This window comes from Callospermophilus lateralis, chromosome 2 (genome assembly GCF_048772815.1).
Source record: "Callospermophilus lateralis isolate mCalLat2 chromosome 2, mCalLat2.hap1, whole genome shotgun sequence".
NCBI classification, from domain to species: domain Eukaryota; kingdom Metazoa; phylum Chordata; class Mammalia; order Rodentia; family Sciuridae; genus Callospermophilus; species Callospermophilus lateralis.
Genome location: NC_135306.1, coordinates 148,696,914 through 148,711,001, shown reverse-complemented (window position 1 = coordinate 148,711,001; position 14,088 = coordinate 148,696,914). Strand labels below are relative to the sequence as shown.

The 14,088-nt window shown below is 54.3% G+C and overlaps 1 protein-coding gene across 3 annotated transcripts in view; it reads right to left on the bottom strand.

Moving 5' to 3' along the window:
* Nucleotides 1–438: 438 nt before the first annotated feature.
* Nucleotides 439–14,088, bottom strand: part of Gdpd5 (glycerophosphodiester phosphodiesterase domain containing 5) — an 80,986-nt gene continuing 67,336 nt past the window's right edge. For 2 of the 3 annotated variants that reach the window (XM_076846626.2, XM_076846627.2), the window contains exons 10-18: nt 9,831–9,913; nt 8,584–8,734; nt 7,896–8,114; nt 7,247–7,404; nt 6,815–6,962; nt 5,405–5,487; nt 4,875–4,889; nt 2,645–2,757; nt 439–1,461 (exon numbers count right to left, since the gene is read on the bottom strand). In XM_076846626.2, the coding sequence (XP_076702741.2) occupies nt 1,313–1,461; nt 2,645–2,757; nt 4,875–4,889; nt 5,405–5,487; nt 6,815–6,962; nt 7,247–7,404; nt 7,896–8,114; nt 8,584–8,734; nt 9,831–9,913 (1,119 nt within the window). In that variant the 3' untranslated portion in view covers nt 439–1,312. The remainder of the gene's footprint in view (nt 1,462–2,644; nt 2,758–4,874; nt 4,890–5,404; nt 5,488–6,814; nt 6,963–7,246; nt 7,405–7,895; nt 8,115–8,583; nt 8,735–9,830; nt 9,914–14,088) is intronic. The other variant, XM_076846628.2, reaches the window with a different exon arrangement.

Genomic DNA, 14,088 nt, shown 5'->3' with positions numbered 1-14,088 from the left:
CTCAGGAAGGTCCAAAGCCCTGAGAACTCAAAGCCACCCCCTGTCATGGGGCAGAGGCCTGGTGAGGGCTTGTTCTTCTATAGGGGAGCTCAAAGTGCCTCCATATGGCTGAGGGACCAGCTGTCCCACTCCCCAGCCCTGCATTTAACTACCTGTCCCCCCTGTTATGGAAGGCGATGTGGGTTGGAGCCAGTCTCTGGGTGGGACACTGGCTCTGCCTGTTCTAGCTACATGGCCTTAGACAATTGCTTTACCTCTGGAGCCAGGGCTGTTAAGGACACCTGGCATCATGACTGACAGGGTAGGGGCTCAGCCATCCTGCCACCATCCCAGAGTTACTGAGAACATTTCCTCCTCAAATCACAGGGCCAGAACTGAGCCCCAAACCCAGTATGCTCTGTCCCCACCCTCCTGCTGACAACTCATAGACAGCACACATCAAGATGGCAGCTTTAATCATCCTGGACGAGGCCCTCAGGCTCCCTCCACTGCAGGCCTACTGGCCACATGTCCACATTTCATCATGCTCAGAACACTTTTCCTAAGGGGTCTTTGCCCTGTGGCCACAGTGGGGGAACATGAGGTTGTATCAGTCTGTAGATCTCCTGGGCCTCAGGGCCACTTCTTCCCCAGAGGCCTGTTGGACACTTGGGTGTGAGATAGACCAGCCCTAAGCCTGTACTTCTGGCTATCTCCAGCTCCTCCTAGGGGACATGGTTCGAGCCCTCTGGTGGGGAAGGGGCTGGTGGTGGTGGTGGGAGGCTGGTTGGGAAGGAGGATGTATCTGGATCACAGCCACCGGCTTTCTCCCTGGGCAGAACTTCCTTGTGCTTTGAGACTGACATGGAGAGCAGAGCTGCCAGGAGCCAGGGGTAAGAGCCTAGCTCAGGTCTTCAAGGCAGGATAAAAATGGAGATGTCAGTTGCCCATGGCGTGGACAGGTAGACAGACACAGGTGGGCAATCACATCCTCGTTGCCACGGAAGATGGCACCATCCAGTGACCCATCAAAGCTTTCTGGCTGGGATGTGAGAGAGGCCTGTGAGAGCAGGACCAGGCCCCAGACCCCACACTTCCCAGAAGAAGGAGCCCCAGGCCTGCAGGGGCATCTGAAAGGCTGGAATCCTGGCCCAGCTGGGCCTCAGGGGAGAGGAAACACCCTCCAAGAGAGGTCATGGTGACAAGGGGCCAGGCCCCAAGTAGAGGCTGCGGAGCCAGCTCCCGGAGCTCTCAGTCCAACACGCTTCTGCCAGCTCTCCTGGGCTCTCCTGGTTTCTATGTCAGGTACAGGCCCAGACAGACAGGTCTTCTGCTAGCGCCCACCCCGGTCTGTAAGGGTCTTGGTGTGGCTGCCGCCCCCTCGGGGGCCCGCAGGCGTGGCAGTGCTGTTGGCATATGTGTCGTAGCTGCTGTCGGAACATACGGAGAGCTCATCGGAGACCTCCACGCCATCGCTGATCTCTATAGGGCCAGAGGGAGACAGAATGTGAGTGGGGAGGCCAGGGTGAGGATGGTGACAGGTGGGGCGGAAAGGGTGGCCTGCAGCAATTCCTAGTGGGGCACTTAGAGACCCGGTGCAGCTGCTGGGTTCCAGCTGGCATTGAGCCTGGCATTCAAGGCCCTCCTGGTCTGCTGAATGCTCTGGCCTTGCCTCAATATCTTATCTCCTGGAACTCTCCCCTCCAGCCACAGGAAGCCACCTGCGCCCTCTTGAGTTTGGCACTCTTAGTCTCCAGGGGATCTTTGTACATATTGGCCCCTCTCTTGGGAGGGACCAATGTCCCTGTGGACACTTCCTTTTCCTAAACTCTGACTCAAGTCTTCTCAGCTGTGTTGTGTCCCCCTTGTGGAAGCCTCCTCCGAGTCCCCCAGGAGGGATGGGCCTCTTCATGGACAGCCCCTGCTTCCTTTGGCCCCACCACATTTGGTGTGAGTTCTAGGACCCGACTAAACAGAGTGGCTCCCGAACATCTGGGCTGTAGAGATGGCAGAATGCAGGGCACAGGCGGGTTCGGGGAAGGTCTGCTGAGTGGAGCTCAGCCCAGAAGAATCTCTCTGGTTCCTGGTGCCCAGGCGAAGTGTTCCCACACTGCCCCCACCGGGAGCACCCTCCACCCACTACCCGGGTACTCTCTACCGCCCTCCACACTCCAGCTACATCATCACACCAAAACCTTCCTTGCTGCCCCAGGGAGCTCCGACCCCACTCTCCTCAGCACCCGCATTGGGAGAGCTCCAGCAACTCTCAATTTTCCATGTCTGTCCATATAGCTGCCTCCTCCATCCGACAGGGCTTGCCAACAGGGGCTAGCAACGAGTAGGGTAAAATCATTATTTGTGCTCCTGTATGTGAACTAGGGGAAGGGAGATGGACCTTCAAACAGGCCCCTCCCCGCCCGCACATCGCCCTTGCCCAACAACTGTGGTGTGAAAGGGAGCCACAGGATCCCGAGCTGCCTGCCTGTGGAGGTGTGTGTGTTCCTGTGTGTGCCTCTGTATGTGTGTGCCTCTGTATGTGTGCAGGTGTAAACCCAAGTGGGCTATGTACACCCGTCTGTGTCCCTACATACATGCGCTGTGTGACATTGCTTGTAGGTGTGAGCCCCCGGCCAGGGCCTGCTTCGCCTGTCTTCAGGCTGCTTACCCGAGAAGATGAGCTTCTCCTTCATGATGCTGACATCCCGGCTGGTCCGGCGCACCGCAGCGCTCAGCATGATCTGCTCAGGGTTGTAGCTCCGGATGCCACCTAGGCGCCACCTGCAGAAATGGTCCCATGGGCATCAGGTCCTTCCCCACCCCTTCCTGCAGCACAGACCCTGCCACTTCCAGAGCCTCTCTGGATGTGGCCTGAGAAACCGGCAAGACTCATGTTCCACTGGACAAATAGGGAAACAGGTCCAGAGAGGGGCAGGGCGGGGACTTGTGTCAGAGTCTGCTGGTTCTCGGCCAGGGCTCTCCTGCCTCCCTTTACCTCCAGAACCCTAAACTGGCAACCCGGCCCAGAAAGATGGTTGGTTAGTTCTGTCTCAGGTGCCTCCAGTTATGCACCTGGCTCTTTGGGACAATCTCAGGGAGGAAGGAGTTTAGCAGGCATGACTTGTGACTTGCCCTGGAATCCACATCAATGTCAGGAAGTTCCAGCTGATGCCTCCCACAGCTCCACCATCATGACAGGCCCAGGGAAGCCAGAAGGAAACCCAGAGATGAAGGGAAGGGAAGGGCAGCAGGGTAATAGCACTGCTCACAAGTGATCTTCACAGGTCTGGGAGGCAAGGGCGTTAGAGCGACTTGGGGTGGGGTGTCTGTGGCTCTGCTCCAGCAACCCTAAAGGGAGGGGCAGGCTGGAGCATGAATCCTCCTGAAGGCTGGGAGGGGCAGGGTGGTGAACACACTGACCTGAGGGTGGGCTGGGAGATGGGCGTGCACAAGGCACGCAGGGACCAAGAGAGAGTGGGGAGGACTCAGTCTCCTGGGCCCAGCCCCGGACACTGCCTTCGCTGTAGTAGTCCCTCCAAACTAACCCCAAATCCCTGGCCTCCCTTGGATGTTTCCTAGGATTTAGGCAGAAGGATTCATGACCCCCCGCACCCTACCCCACCAAAAGGAGATAAAGGGCAGCTTGGAAACAAGCACCCAGCCTTCTAGGGGACCAAATCCTGCTTGGGCCGGTGGAAGGAACCAAGACTCCACAAGAAATCAATTGTGAGTTTCTGGATGGGGTCAGCACAGCAGAAATGGACAGACGGATGGGTGGACAGAGCAGACAGACAAGGAGAAAGCAGGAGGCGGAGGGGAAGGCACCTGCCCCCTGGCTGGGCTGGCTGCCCTGCAAATCCTCGGGGGTACGGATGGCACCTCTTATCCAGCAGTGGGCCCCCAACGCCAATCTCAGTGCCTGCCTAGCGGGTGCTAGACAAGGACTCCTTGAGTGAACAAACAGAAGAATGAGGCCCACAGGGAAATGATCTTTTCCCCCTGCCTCATCCCCCAGGTCTCCTTCTCCATGATGCTGCCCCGACCCTCCGGGGACAATGACACTGCCCTGGTTGTATCTGAAGGACCCAGCACGACACTGGGCAGCATCGTGAGTGTCTACTGCCTCTGTGGACAGAGGAAGGATCAACTGGCTAAATGTCCCTCCCCCAGTCCCATAGCCAGAGGGCAGGTTCTCCTCCTAAAAAAGCTGGTCAGTAAAGGTACCTGACCCAGGAGGGCCCAAGGCAGTTGACCAAGGGATGCCTAAGACAAAGTTCTCATCTTGGAAATTAACATTAAAACCCAGCAGGAAGGTATCAGGCTACGGTCTCTGCAGCTAGGTGCATCTAGGACAGGAAGACGTTGTGGGGCTCCTCCCAGGGGAAGGGGAGAGGCGATGTCAGGGAGAGGAGTGGCAGTGGGGGTCAGAGACAGAGGAGGGAAGAAGGGATGGGAGAGACACAGAGAAAGGTAAAGAGTGTGGCGGAGGGAGGAGGAAGCCAGAGAGGCAGGAACTTGGGGTCTGTGCTGGGCAGGTGGTGAAGGCCCCCATAAGGTCTGGACTCGGGGGGATGGGGTGCTCAGGCAGGGACCCCCTCCCTGAGGGAGACACGTTGGTGCTGAGAGACAGGGTCAGGGACCTGTCAAGGAAACACTGGTCCCCACTGGCAGAAACTGCAGTGAGAACAGAGAGCAGAGGGACACACATGGCAAGATGGGAAGAGCAGGGAGGAGGGCTGGGGAGAGAAGGAGGGGTGCGGGGCTTCAGGCAAGGGGGTGTGTTGGCGAGGGTGACCCAGGCCCAGAGCTTGATGCACGGCAGCTTTTCAGACAGAACTAGAGAAGGGACTGGCAAGTAAGGAGAAAGAGGAACAGGAGGAGGAGCACACTAGAATTACCTGATCAAGTGATAGCTGTGAGGTGCCAGAGTGCAGCAGAGGGGGGGAGGGGAGAGAGGAGGGACATGCGCCGGATCAGAGCAGGATGGGACAGAGAGAGAACGTCAGTCAAGAATAAAACCCAGCCCCTTGGTTCCTGGCTGGGCTGGGCCCCCAGGTTGGCCCTAAACCCTCCCCTGGACCCCACCCACCCACATCCCAGCTGCCGCCCTGAGGGGGAGGTGGGGAGGCTTTCCACCAGGCACAGGCGAGGGCTCAGTGCTGCTGGGAATCATGCCCGGCTAACAGGGGCAGGCAAGCTACAGCGGGGCCCAGTTGGCCAAAGTCCACACAGCGAATCAGGACAGAGCTTGGCTCTGGGCTCCTAGCTGGGCACTCGTTCCAGAAGGCACCCAGCCTCTGCTGGAAGAAGGCAAGGCTGGGGGACCCCGGGGACTCCCATCTTCCCTCCTGGGTAGGTCCACCTGGCTGGGTGGGGGCTGGGCCTGCCAAGGGGTGGGACGGCCGTGGAAGTGTCAGCGCCTACTCACTTCTGAAGCACGAAGATGCCAACGATGAGGGTGAAGGAGATCAGGTCGGCGGTGACCCACATGAGACAGTACTCGTCCGGGGGCTGTGGACAGATGGCCCGAGGCCAGCTTCCAGTCATGGCCCATCCAGACAGAGGGTCCATGGGCTGGAGGACCCTACGTGACCATCAAGGAGGGTAAGGAGGACCTTGAGGGGGATGGAGGCTTATGATTTTACTTTGTAGGAGTGGGCTCTGCGTACTGTGGGCCTCAGTGTGAGAGAGAGTGTATGTGTGTGTGTGTGTGTGTGTGTGTGTGTGTGTGTGTTTGCGCGTGCGCACGTGCACATGCACACACTCAGGGTAGAAATGATGGATGTTAAATCTGGAGGGTCCGTGGCTTAAAGCAAGAACCAAATGATGAAACAAAGGTACTGTATGTCTGAACATATGTGCATATGAATGTAAGGGTGTGATACAACTGGCCGGTGAGTTGCGAACCTGTGGACAGGTGTGTAGCACTGTGTGGGGTAGGAGTATGTGTCACCGCATGAGGACTGGAGGGCAGAGAGAAGGGGCTTCCCCCCAGGGAACACTGAGGGGCTGGGAAAGGCAGGGCCCTGTGTGTAGCCTCAGGCTCCTGGGTCTCAGGCATGCTGGGAGGGGATGAGCTCGTCACCCGCGCTGGTAGTGAGTGGTTTTGTGCCAACTCGGGAGGTTTTAAAGGATGAAAGGCAGGTGAGAGCTGGAGAGCAGGTATTTAGGGACCTGGAGGCTGTGATGGGTTCTAACATGCAGGCCACGGCCCGGATCCCCATTTCCTCCTCTCCTCGAGGGCTGCTTCTTGCTTCCTTCTCTCTCCCTCATGAGTCCATCCTAACTCAGATGTAACTTGCTGACGATGCCACCCACGAGGCCATAAGGGGCCCTGTGTCTGCCTTTCATGGCAGCAGGAGCCGCACAGGAGGGAAGCCAGGGCTCCCCAGCTACTGGGAGGCAGCACAGGGACTAGAACTCAGCCTGCGGGTGCTCAGCCCACCAGCTCAACACCATTTGATTCACTATTTTCAAGGAAGGCTTTTAACATTCCTAATTCTTGTCCTATTGTTCTTTTCCCTTACTTTAAAATCAAATATAATGAACACACTCCAAACGAAAACTCCAAGTAGCTATTTGCTTTTTGAGGGCCCCTACGTGATGTGCTCCTCCCTGAGTAGGGCCCAGAGTTCCTTGAGCGCCTCAGTGCAGCCCCAGAGGCGAGGTAAATTCTCCTCTTGCCTCAAGCCTGCATCCACACCAGGGACACCTCCAGCCCCGAGACCTCCCCAGGGACAGCCCCCAGCACAGAGCTTGCTGAGTGGTAGGGGTAGGCCACAGGCAGCTCTCTACACCAACCCAGGTGTCCTCTGCCCCCCAACAGTCTCCAACTCACCATGATCCAGAGTGGGGAAGGCACCTGGGACAGGGTGTGGGAGTTGTCAGAGGTGACAGACGGGACCCCAGCGCACCACAGCAGGGAGAAGAGCCACGGCGCATTGACAGTGTAGAGGTTCACACTCAGGTTCCAGGACGCGTAGTCCCTGGGCAGGGACAGAGGTTGGTTGGTTCCGGGCACTGGCTTCTCCCTGTGGGAAGCCTGTAAAATGTGCTCCCTTCATAGCCTCATGCCACCAACTTTCCCTGGAGGAAGGAATGCCCGCACCAGGACCCAGCTCCCAGTCCAACCCAGCTCTGCTTGCTGCTCACAACATCTCTGAACCACGTGTGCAGAACCCCTGTGTGCCCTGCCCTCTGTCCAGCAGTGAGAGGAGTGTCAAGACTAGGGGAGACTCAGTCCCACCTCTGGGCCAGGTGGGGCAAGCACCTGAGCTCCTGGCGGGACACCTGAGTGTAGCGCAGGTTCAGCCGCTGTATGTGGCCTCTCCGCAGACTGGCGACAGCCTCCTTGGAGCCTGACGTTTGCTGGAAGCCGGGAGCCACCTTCCGCACGAGGGGCCTTTGCCTGTTTGGCAGCCACATGACCTACAGGCAAGGGGGGCGGGCAGCCTCAGGGTTTTCTTCTGCAAACTCTGGGTAGGAAGACCTACCTCACTAGAGCATGAGTAAGGTTAAAATGATGACCACTTAAGTGTGATGGTTATCAGGGGACACTTGGTCCCAGCCATGGCTGTAAGCCCTCTGGCTACAACTCTGGATTGCTGCCATGTCAAGATGGAGAACCCAAACACACATCACTCTGCTGTCACAAATTGGTGTTGATTTCTCTGGTCCCTAATCATTGCACCACAGTGACCTGGGCAGCCCTTCACTGAAGTAACTGGAGATTCTGGACCCACGCCTGCCCACTGAACATCAGGAAGGACTTTCTGGTTCCCTTCTGGTCCCCGCGAGGACCCTGGCAAGGAGGCAAGGGGCCTAAGACCCCATGTGAAACCTGAAGTCTAGAGGGGACAGGTGAGTTGAGGTTGGAGCAGGGCTGGCCAGGGCTGGTTGGGGTGGCTGCAGGGCCTCACCTGGTGCTGTGGGAAGCCAGACCGCAGCAGGGCCTCCAGCGTGACATTGAGGAAGCTGCTGCGGTAGGGGTGCTCCCGGGGCGGGTCGCGGAGGTTGAGGAGCAGCGTGGCGTTGCCCTTGGCCAGCTCCAGCAGCTCTTCCAGGCTGCAGATGGACTGGTTCTGGGCCTCCCTGAGGTCGGAGGGTGACAGAGAGCTGGCCGTCCAGAAGGGGTCAGTCTGGCAGAGACAGGGACACACATGGTTCTGTCACCTGCCATTTGGGGCCTCTGCATGCTTTCCTAGCAACCAAGTGTGGAGAGCCCTGGGCTTCGGGAGTCCGCTGGTGTCCGTCAGGTGAAGTGGTGCTGCGGCCTCCAGAGCCCCCCGCCCTTACCCTCTACCCAACTCCGCTTCCAGAGGGAATGGTTTTCCCAGAGCACCTCCACCCCAGCCCATTCTCCTCTAGCCTCTCAGACAGGACAACTGACCTCCCTCCAGAGTGTCCCAGAGTGAACCGTTCTGCTGTCAGCACCCCCATCAGCTTGTCCCAGCCAGGGAGGCAGATCCAGACCAAGCAGTGACAACCATGAGGTCTGGCTGCTGCGGAATCTGGAGAGGCCACTAACCAGCCTGGTCTCGTGACCCGAGTTGATGGCCACCTGCCTCTCTCACTGTGTGGAATCCCTGTCTAGGACTGGGGTCTGACCTTCAGGAACCACTGCCCGGCGTTAAGCCTCTGCAGGACGGTCCAGTTGAGCATGGAAGCGGGCCTGCGGGCGAGCTCCGGGAATGCCTGCTCCACGTTGGTGGTGCGCCGCAGTGTGGTGTCGTGCATGAGGAAGGGCACACCGTCCAGGCTGTGGGGAGGGGGCACCGAGTCACCACCCAACCAAGTCACCTGCCATCCACAATCAGCCCCTCACACACTGCTCCCCAACCACCATGGGGCCTGGACTGGCTCTGCCCCTCTCTGGGCCTCAGGCTCCCTGCCTGAATAGTGGACAGGGGGCTGGCTGGTAGGTGACCCTGAAGGGCCAATACCCTCCACTCTGTGTGTGGGTCAGGTGGGGTGAGAACTGCCAGAGAGGGAGGGTAGGAAAAGGCTGGGACCATTATCATCTGTGAAGATAGGTGCTAGGTCACTCGATAATGGAGAAACTGAGACGAGGAGAGGAAAGTATCTAGGTTCAAGGTTGACCACCAGGAAGCAGCAGAACATGTCTTGGGACCAAGTCCATTGATCATAATGAGAACAGTGCAAATGTAGGCCTCTTTTACGAATCTCACCCCATCTCCACCTTACCTCCCCGACCAGGGCTGTCAAGAGCTAACCCAGTGCACCTGTGCCCGGCCCCCACTCCTCAAGGCATGTCACCACCACATGCTAGAAACATATGATAAACAGTTTTACAATGTCCACTCTGGGAATGGTGACCTCACATATATGGTGTCCTTGTTATGGCCAGTATGACTCTCTATATGGCACCCTGCCCATCTCCCCCTCTCAGAGGTGATCTCTATTATAAGATTGGGGTGGATTCCTCCTCCCCTTTATACTAATACATATTTCAATATCTATAGCTATAAAATGTACCTTTCACCTTTGTGTGGTCCCTTAAAATATAACTGGCATCACAGTAATAGTATTGTCCGCCCCCCCCCCCCCCAGCTAACTTCCCTTATCTGAGCGTTTGAGCCCTCCCATGAAGCCGCGACACAGAGCTGGCTTCTCTTCAGGTGGATCTGTGCCTCCAGGTCCTTACCCTTCACTCTGCCTGACCAAGAGTCTGCTCTCTTCTCTCTTATACCCTGGAGTTTGGCACAAGATTCACTGGCATGGAAAGGGTGCCTCCCTGCTGCGGATCTCCACGGCTTTGAGGGCAGGGCCGGAGGTTCCACCAGCAGAGACCCTGTGGAGGAGGAGAGGCGCCCTCCTCCCTTCCCGACACCTACCTGACAGTGACGTCAGCCTGGAGCCCGTACAGCTTCTGCTCTAGTGCCTTCCGGAAGGACATCAGTGTATGCTCTGGGGCCAGCTGGAGAGGAAGGCATGGTGAGCGGAGGGCCAGGATTCAAATGAGATCCCCCTCCCCAGCCAAAGAAAGGCCTTGTGTTGGGAGGCTGGGGCGGGTCTGGTTCTAATTTTGGCCCCTCCCTGGAGCAGCTGTGTGACCCTGGGTGCCCACTCAGCTTCTCTGAAGTTCAGTTTCACCCTCTGTTAAGTCATGTCCACCTTGCAGGTTTTTTGGGGGAGGGGCAGACATGACAGTTAGGGTGGGTATATATAAATGTCTGACAGACAGCTAGCACCTAATAAATAGTAGCTTCGATCATGAGATTATCCTTACTGTGTCCCAGGCACTGAGCTAGACACTGGAGGCAGGAAACCTTTCCCATAGTCTGGTGGCTCTTTGGCAGCCTTGGGGAAAGGCAGAATGCCATGTTCCCTCTTGGTTATACCCTGAGCTCAGTCCAGATGAAGATTTGGAGGGAGAGGAGGGGCCTGAGGTGACAGTTTCATTGGAGTGATGAAATATCATGTCCTCTTCCTCCCTGGGTCGCTCGTTACATGGGTTAAAAGCCCCTAGCAGGTTGCCTGATCCAGAGAAGGTGCTTAAATGGCAACTGTACAGCATGAGTCAGAAGATCCTAGTTCTAGCCTTGACTTTGCATTAACTAGCTTTACGACCTTGGGTGCATTTCTCCCTCCTTGGGGCTCTCTCCCCAGTGGCCCCTTGAGGAGGTGCTCTCTGCTCTCTGTGGGTCCTTAAGCTGGGAGAGTTGGGGTTCTAAGTCTCCCTCCCTGGTTCCATGTAGTCTGAGGACACTGTCATACTCCCTTTCTGCCACTGGGGGTCAGCACCAAATCAGGGATTCCTCTAAGACCTGGTGCAAGTGGTGTTGGCAGAGGGAGGGAGGGAGGAAGGAGACACGTGGAGAGGTGGCTGATCTAAGCCCACCTTATGTCCCTCTGGCCATGCTCTGCTCCAACACACTCCCCTCTTCTGGAGGGCAGCCTGGCACCAGAGAGCCAGGGAATGGCAAGGAAAGGCTTTGAAGCTGACCAAGAGGGAGAAATGCCATCCCTAGTGGGGCCTCAGTTTTGCTTTGTTTTGGTTTTTGGTAGTAGAGATTGAACCCAGGGGTACCCTACCAGCGATCTACATCTGCATCCCTTTTTATTTTTTAAGACAGGATCTCATTGAGCTTCCCAGGCTGGCCTCCTCCTGCCTCAGCCTCCTGAGTCACCGGGATTACAGGTGAGCCACCACCATGCCCAAGGGCCTCAGTTTCTTTAGCTATAAAATGGGCTCATGCTATCAACCTCATAGGTGGAATAGCACATCAGAGACCCTAGGCCAGAGCCTGGTAGACAGTAGAAATTCTGTAATATGAGTACCTTTCTTTACCTTTTGTCCAGCCTGGGGAACATGCCACCTGTTCTCCCAGTCCAGTGGGCATTGTGAGTTCCCGTCCCCAGAGCAGGGTGGTAGAGGCCCCCACCCATCTCTCCTTCCACCAGTGACCATGCAAGAGGTGTAGACTCCCTTGCACACGGGCTGTGCCTGACAAGGTGGACAGGAAGTAGCCTAGAAAGGGCTGTGAAGACCCTGAGGAGAGGGCAGAAAGAGTCTGGGAGGGGAACGTTTCTTTTCTGCACTGTTAATTCTCCCTAGGTTAGGTGCTGGCCTCCTAGAGCAAGGCATGGAAACCTGTCCTCCATTGCCAGGGCTCCAGGATGACCTCCCCAAGTATGCAGGGCTTCTGGGGTGTTTTTTTTTTTTTTTCTTTTTGTGGTGCTGGAGGTTGAACCTAGGGCCCTTTGGATGCTAGTCAAACATTCAGCATACCACTGAACTTCATCCCCAGCCAATTTGTGTTTTATTTTGAGACAAATTCTTGCTAGATTGTCTAAGCTGGCCTGCAACTTGCAATCCTCCTGCCTCAGCCTCCTCAGTAGCTGAGACTACAGATGTATGCTACCACACTCATCCCTGCGGTGAATTCATAATCCCTCTCTCAGAGCTCCTACCTGCCTCAGGCAAGTCCAAGTGGGGCTCTGTCAGGACGGTGCATGTGGGTGGGGTGGAAAGTTGTTTCTCTTAGTGAACAGGAAACTGTGCTTGAGAGTCCCAGCTTTGGATCTAGTCACACCAAATAAGAAAGTCCACCTAGGAATAGCCCATCTGGGACACACAGACACAGCGTCTCAGGCAGGAGGTGCACTCAGCTTACGACAGTCAGAACCCATGGATAATCAATTACCTGAGGACCCATGGACAAATCCACATGCATTTTCAGGGACACAGAGGGGACCTTGGCTGGGCCTTCTCAAACACCACTAAAAGTTGGTTTTGTAGAGATAAAGAGCAGAATAGTGGTTATTAGAGGCTGGGGTTTAATAGTGGTTATTATAGGCTGGAGGGGAGAGGTCTACAGATACAAGGTTAAAGTCAGATAGGAGAAGCTAGTTGTGGAGTTCCACAGCATGTAGTGTGATTATAGTTAATGAGAATTTGCTGTGCGTTTCAGGTCAGAAGAGAGGATTTCTATTGTTCCCAACACAATGAAATGCTAAATATTTGAGGTGATAGATATGCTAATTAACCCTGGTTTGACCACTATGCATTGTATACATGTATGAAAATGAAACACTGTCATAAATATGCATAATTCTTGTATATTAATTAAAATTAATTAGTTGATTGGTTATAAAATAAACACTACAAGGATGAAATCAGCCAGATGTACAATGTGGAAAATTCTACAGGATAAATGAATTTCTTCAACAAATAAATGGCATAAGGGAAAAAGGGATGGCTACTACTATAGACTAAAAGGTACTCAGGGGTCAGTGTGGACATCATTTAGGTCCTGATTTTTTTGGTGGTGGGGGATTGAATTAAGGGGTATTACATCACTGAGAAATATTCCTGTTTTTATTTTATTTTTTAAATTTTGAGACAGGATCTCTCTAAATTGCTCAGGGTGACCTTGAACTTGTGAACTTTCTGCCTCAGACTCCCAATTATGGACATGTGCCACTTGTCTGGTAGTCCTGAATTTTAATTGATTGATTGATTGATTTTTGGTACTAGAGATTGAATCCAGGGATATTTAACACTGAGCCAGGTTCCCAGCCTTTTTTATTTTTTATTTTGAGACAGGGCCTTGCTAAGTTGCTTCAGGACTCATTTAGTTGAGGGGCTGGGCTTGAACCTGCTATCCTTCTGCCTCAGTTTCCAGAGCCTCTGGGATTATAGGTGTGCACCACCACGGCCAGCCTCAACTTTAATAACTGAACTATAGATACTTTTTGAGACAACAAAAGAAAATTGATTTGATATTAGATATGAAGGAATTATTGCTAATTTGGTTGGATATAATAACAGCACTGTGGTTATATTTTTTTAAAGTTCTTATGGATCAGAGATACATCCTGAAATAAGACGTAACATGATGTCTAGGATTTGCTTTACTACAACAGAACAAAAAAGTATGGGGACCAATGAAGCAAGAGTGGCAAAATGTCGCTAACTATTGAAGGCGGTATTGGATTCATAACATGGTTCTTCATTACATGATACTTTATATTGCTTTTTTCATGTCTGTGTGTTTGGAAATTTTTCTACTAAAGAAAACAATTACCAAAGACGGTGGAATGAGATGGACATCATTCCCCCAGGTACATGCATGACTGCACATATGGTGTGACACTAATCATTTACAATCAGAGAAATGTAAATTTGTGCTGCAATTGTGTGCAATGAATCAAAATGCATCCTGCTGTCATATATACCTAATTAAGATAAATAAACTAATTTTGAAAAAAAAAAAAAGAGAGAAAAGAAAAGAACTACCAGGCATGGTGGTGCATGCCTATAATCCCTGCTGCTCAAGCAGTCGAGGCTGGAGACTCACAAGTTTGAGGCCAGCCTTAGCAAACTGCCTAAAAAAAAAAGGGGGGGGGTGTAGCTTTGTGGTATTCAATATCAGAAAAAAAGAAAAAAAAAAATGAAAACAGCCCTTTCTGGGTCATCTCCTCTTTGCCCCTCGTGCTTTAGCACACTGTTCTTTTCCTCTGGCCTCCAGAGCAAGTGAGACAGGTCACCCACCCCCACGAGGGTGTCTGCCTGGCAAGGGAGTGCTTCTGACCTCTCCTCACAAGACCCAGCAACATGGGCATCCCTAACTCAGGCTCCAAGGGGGT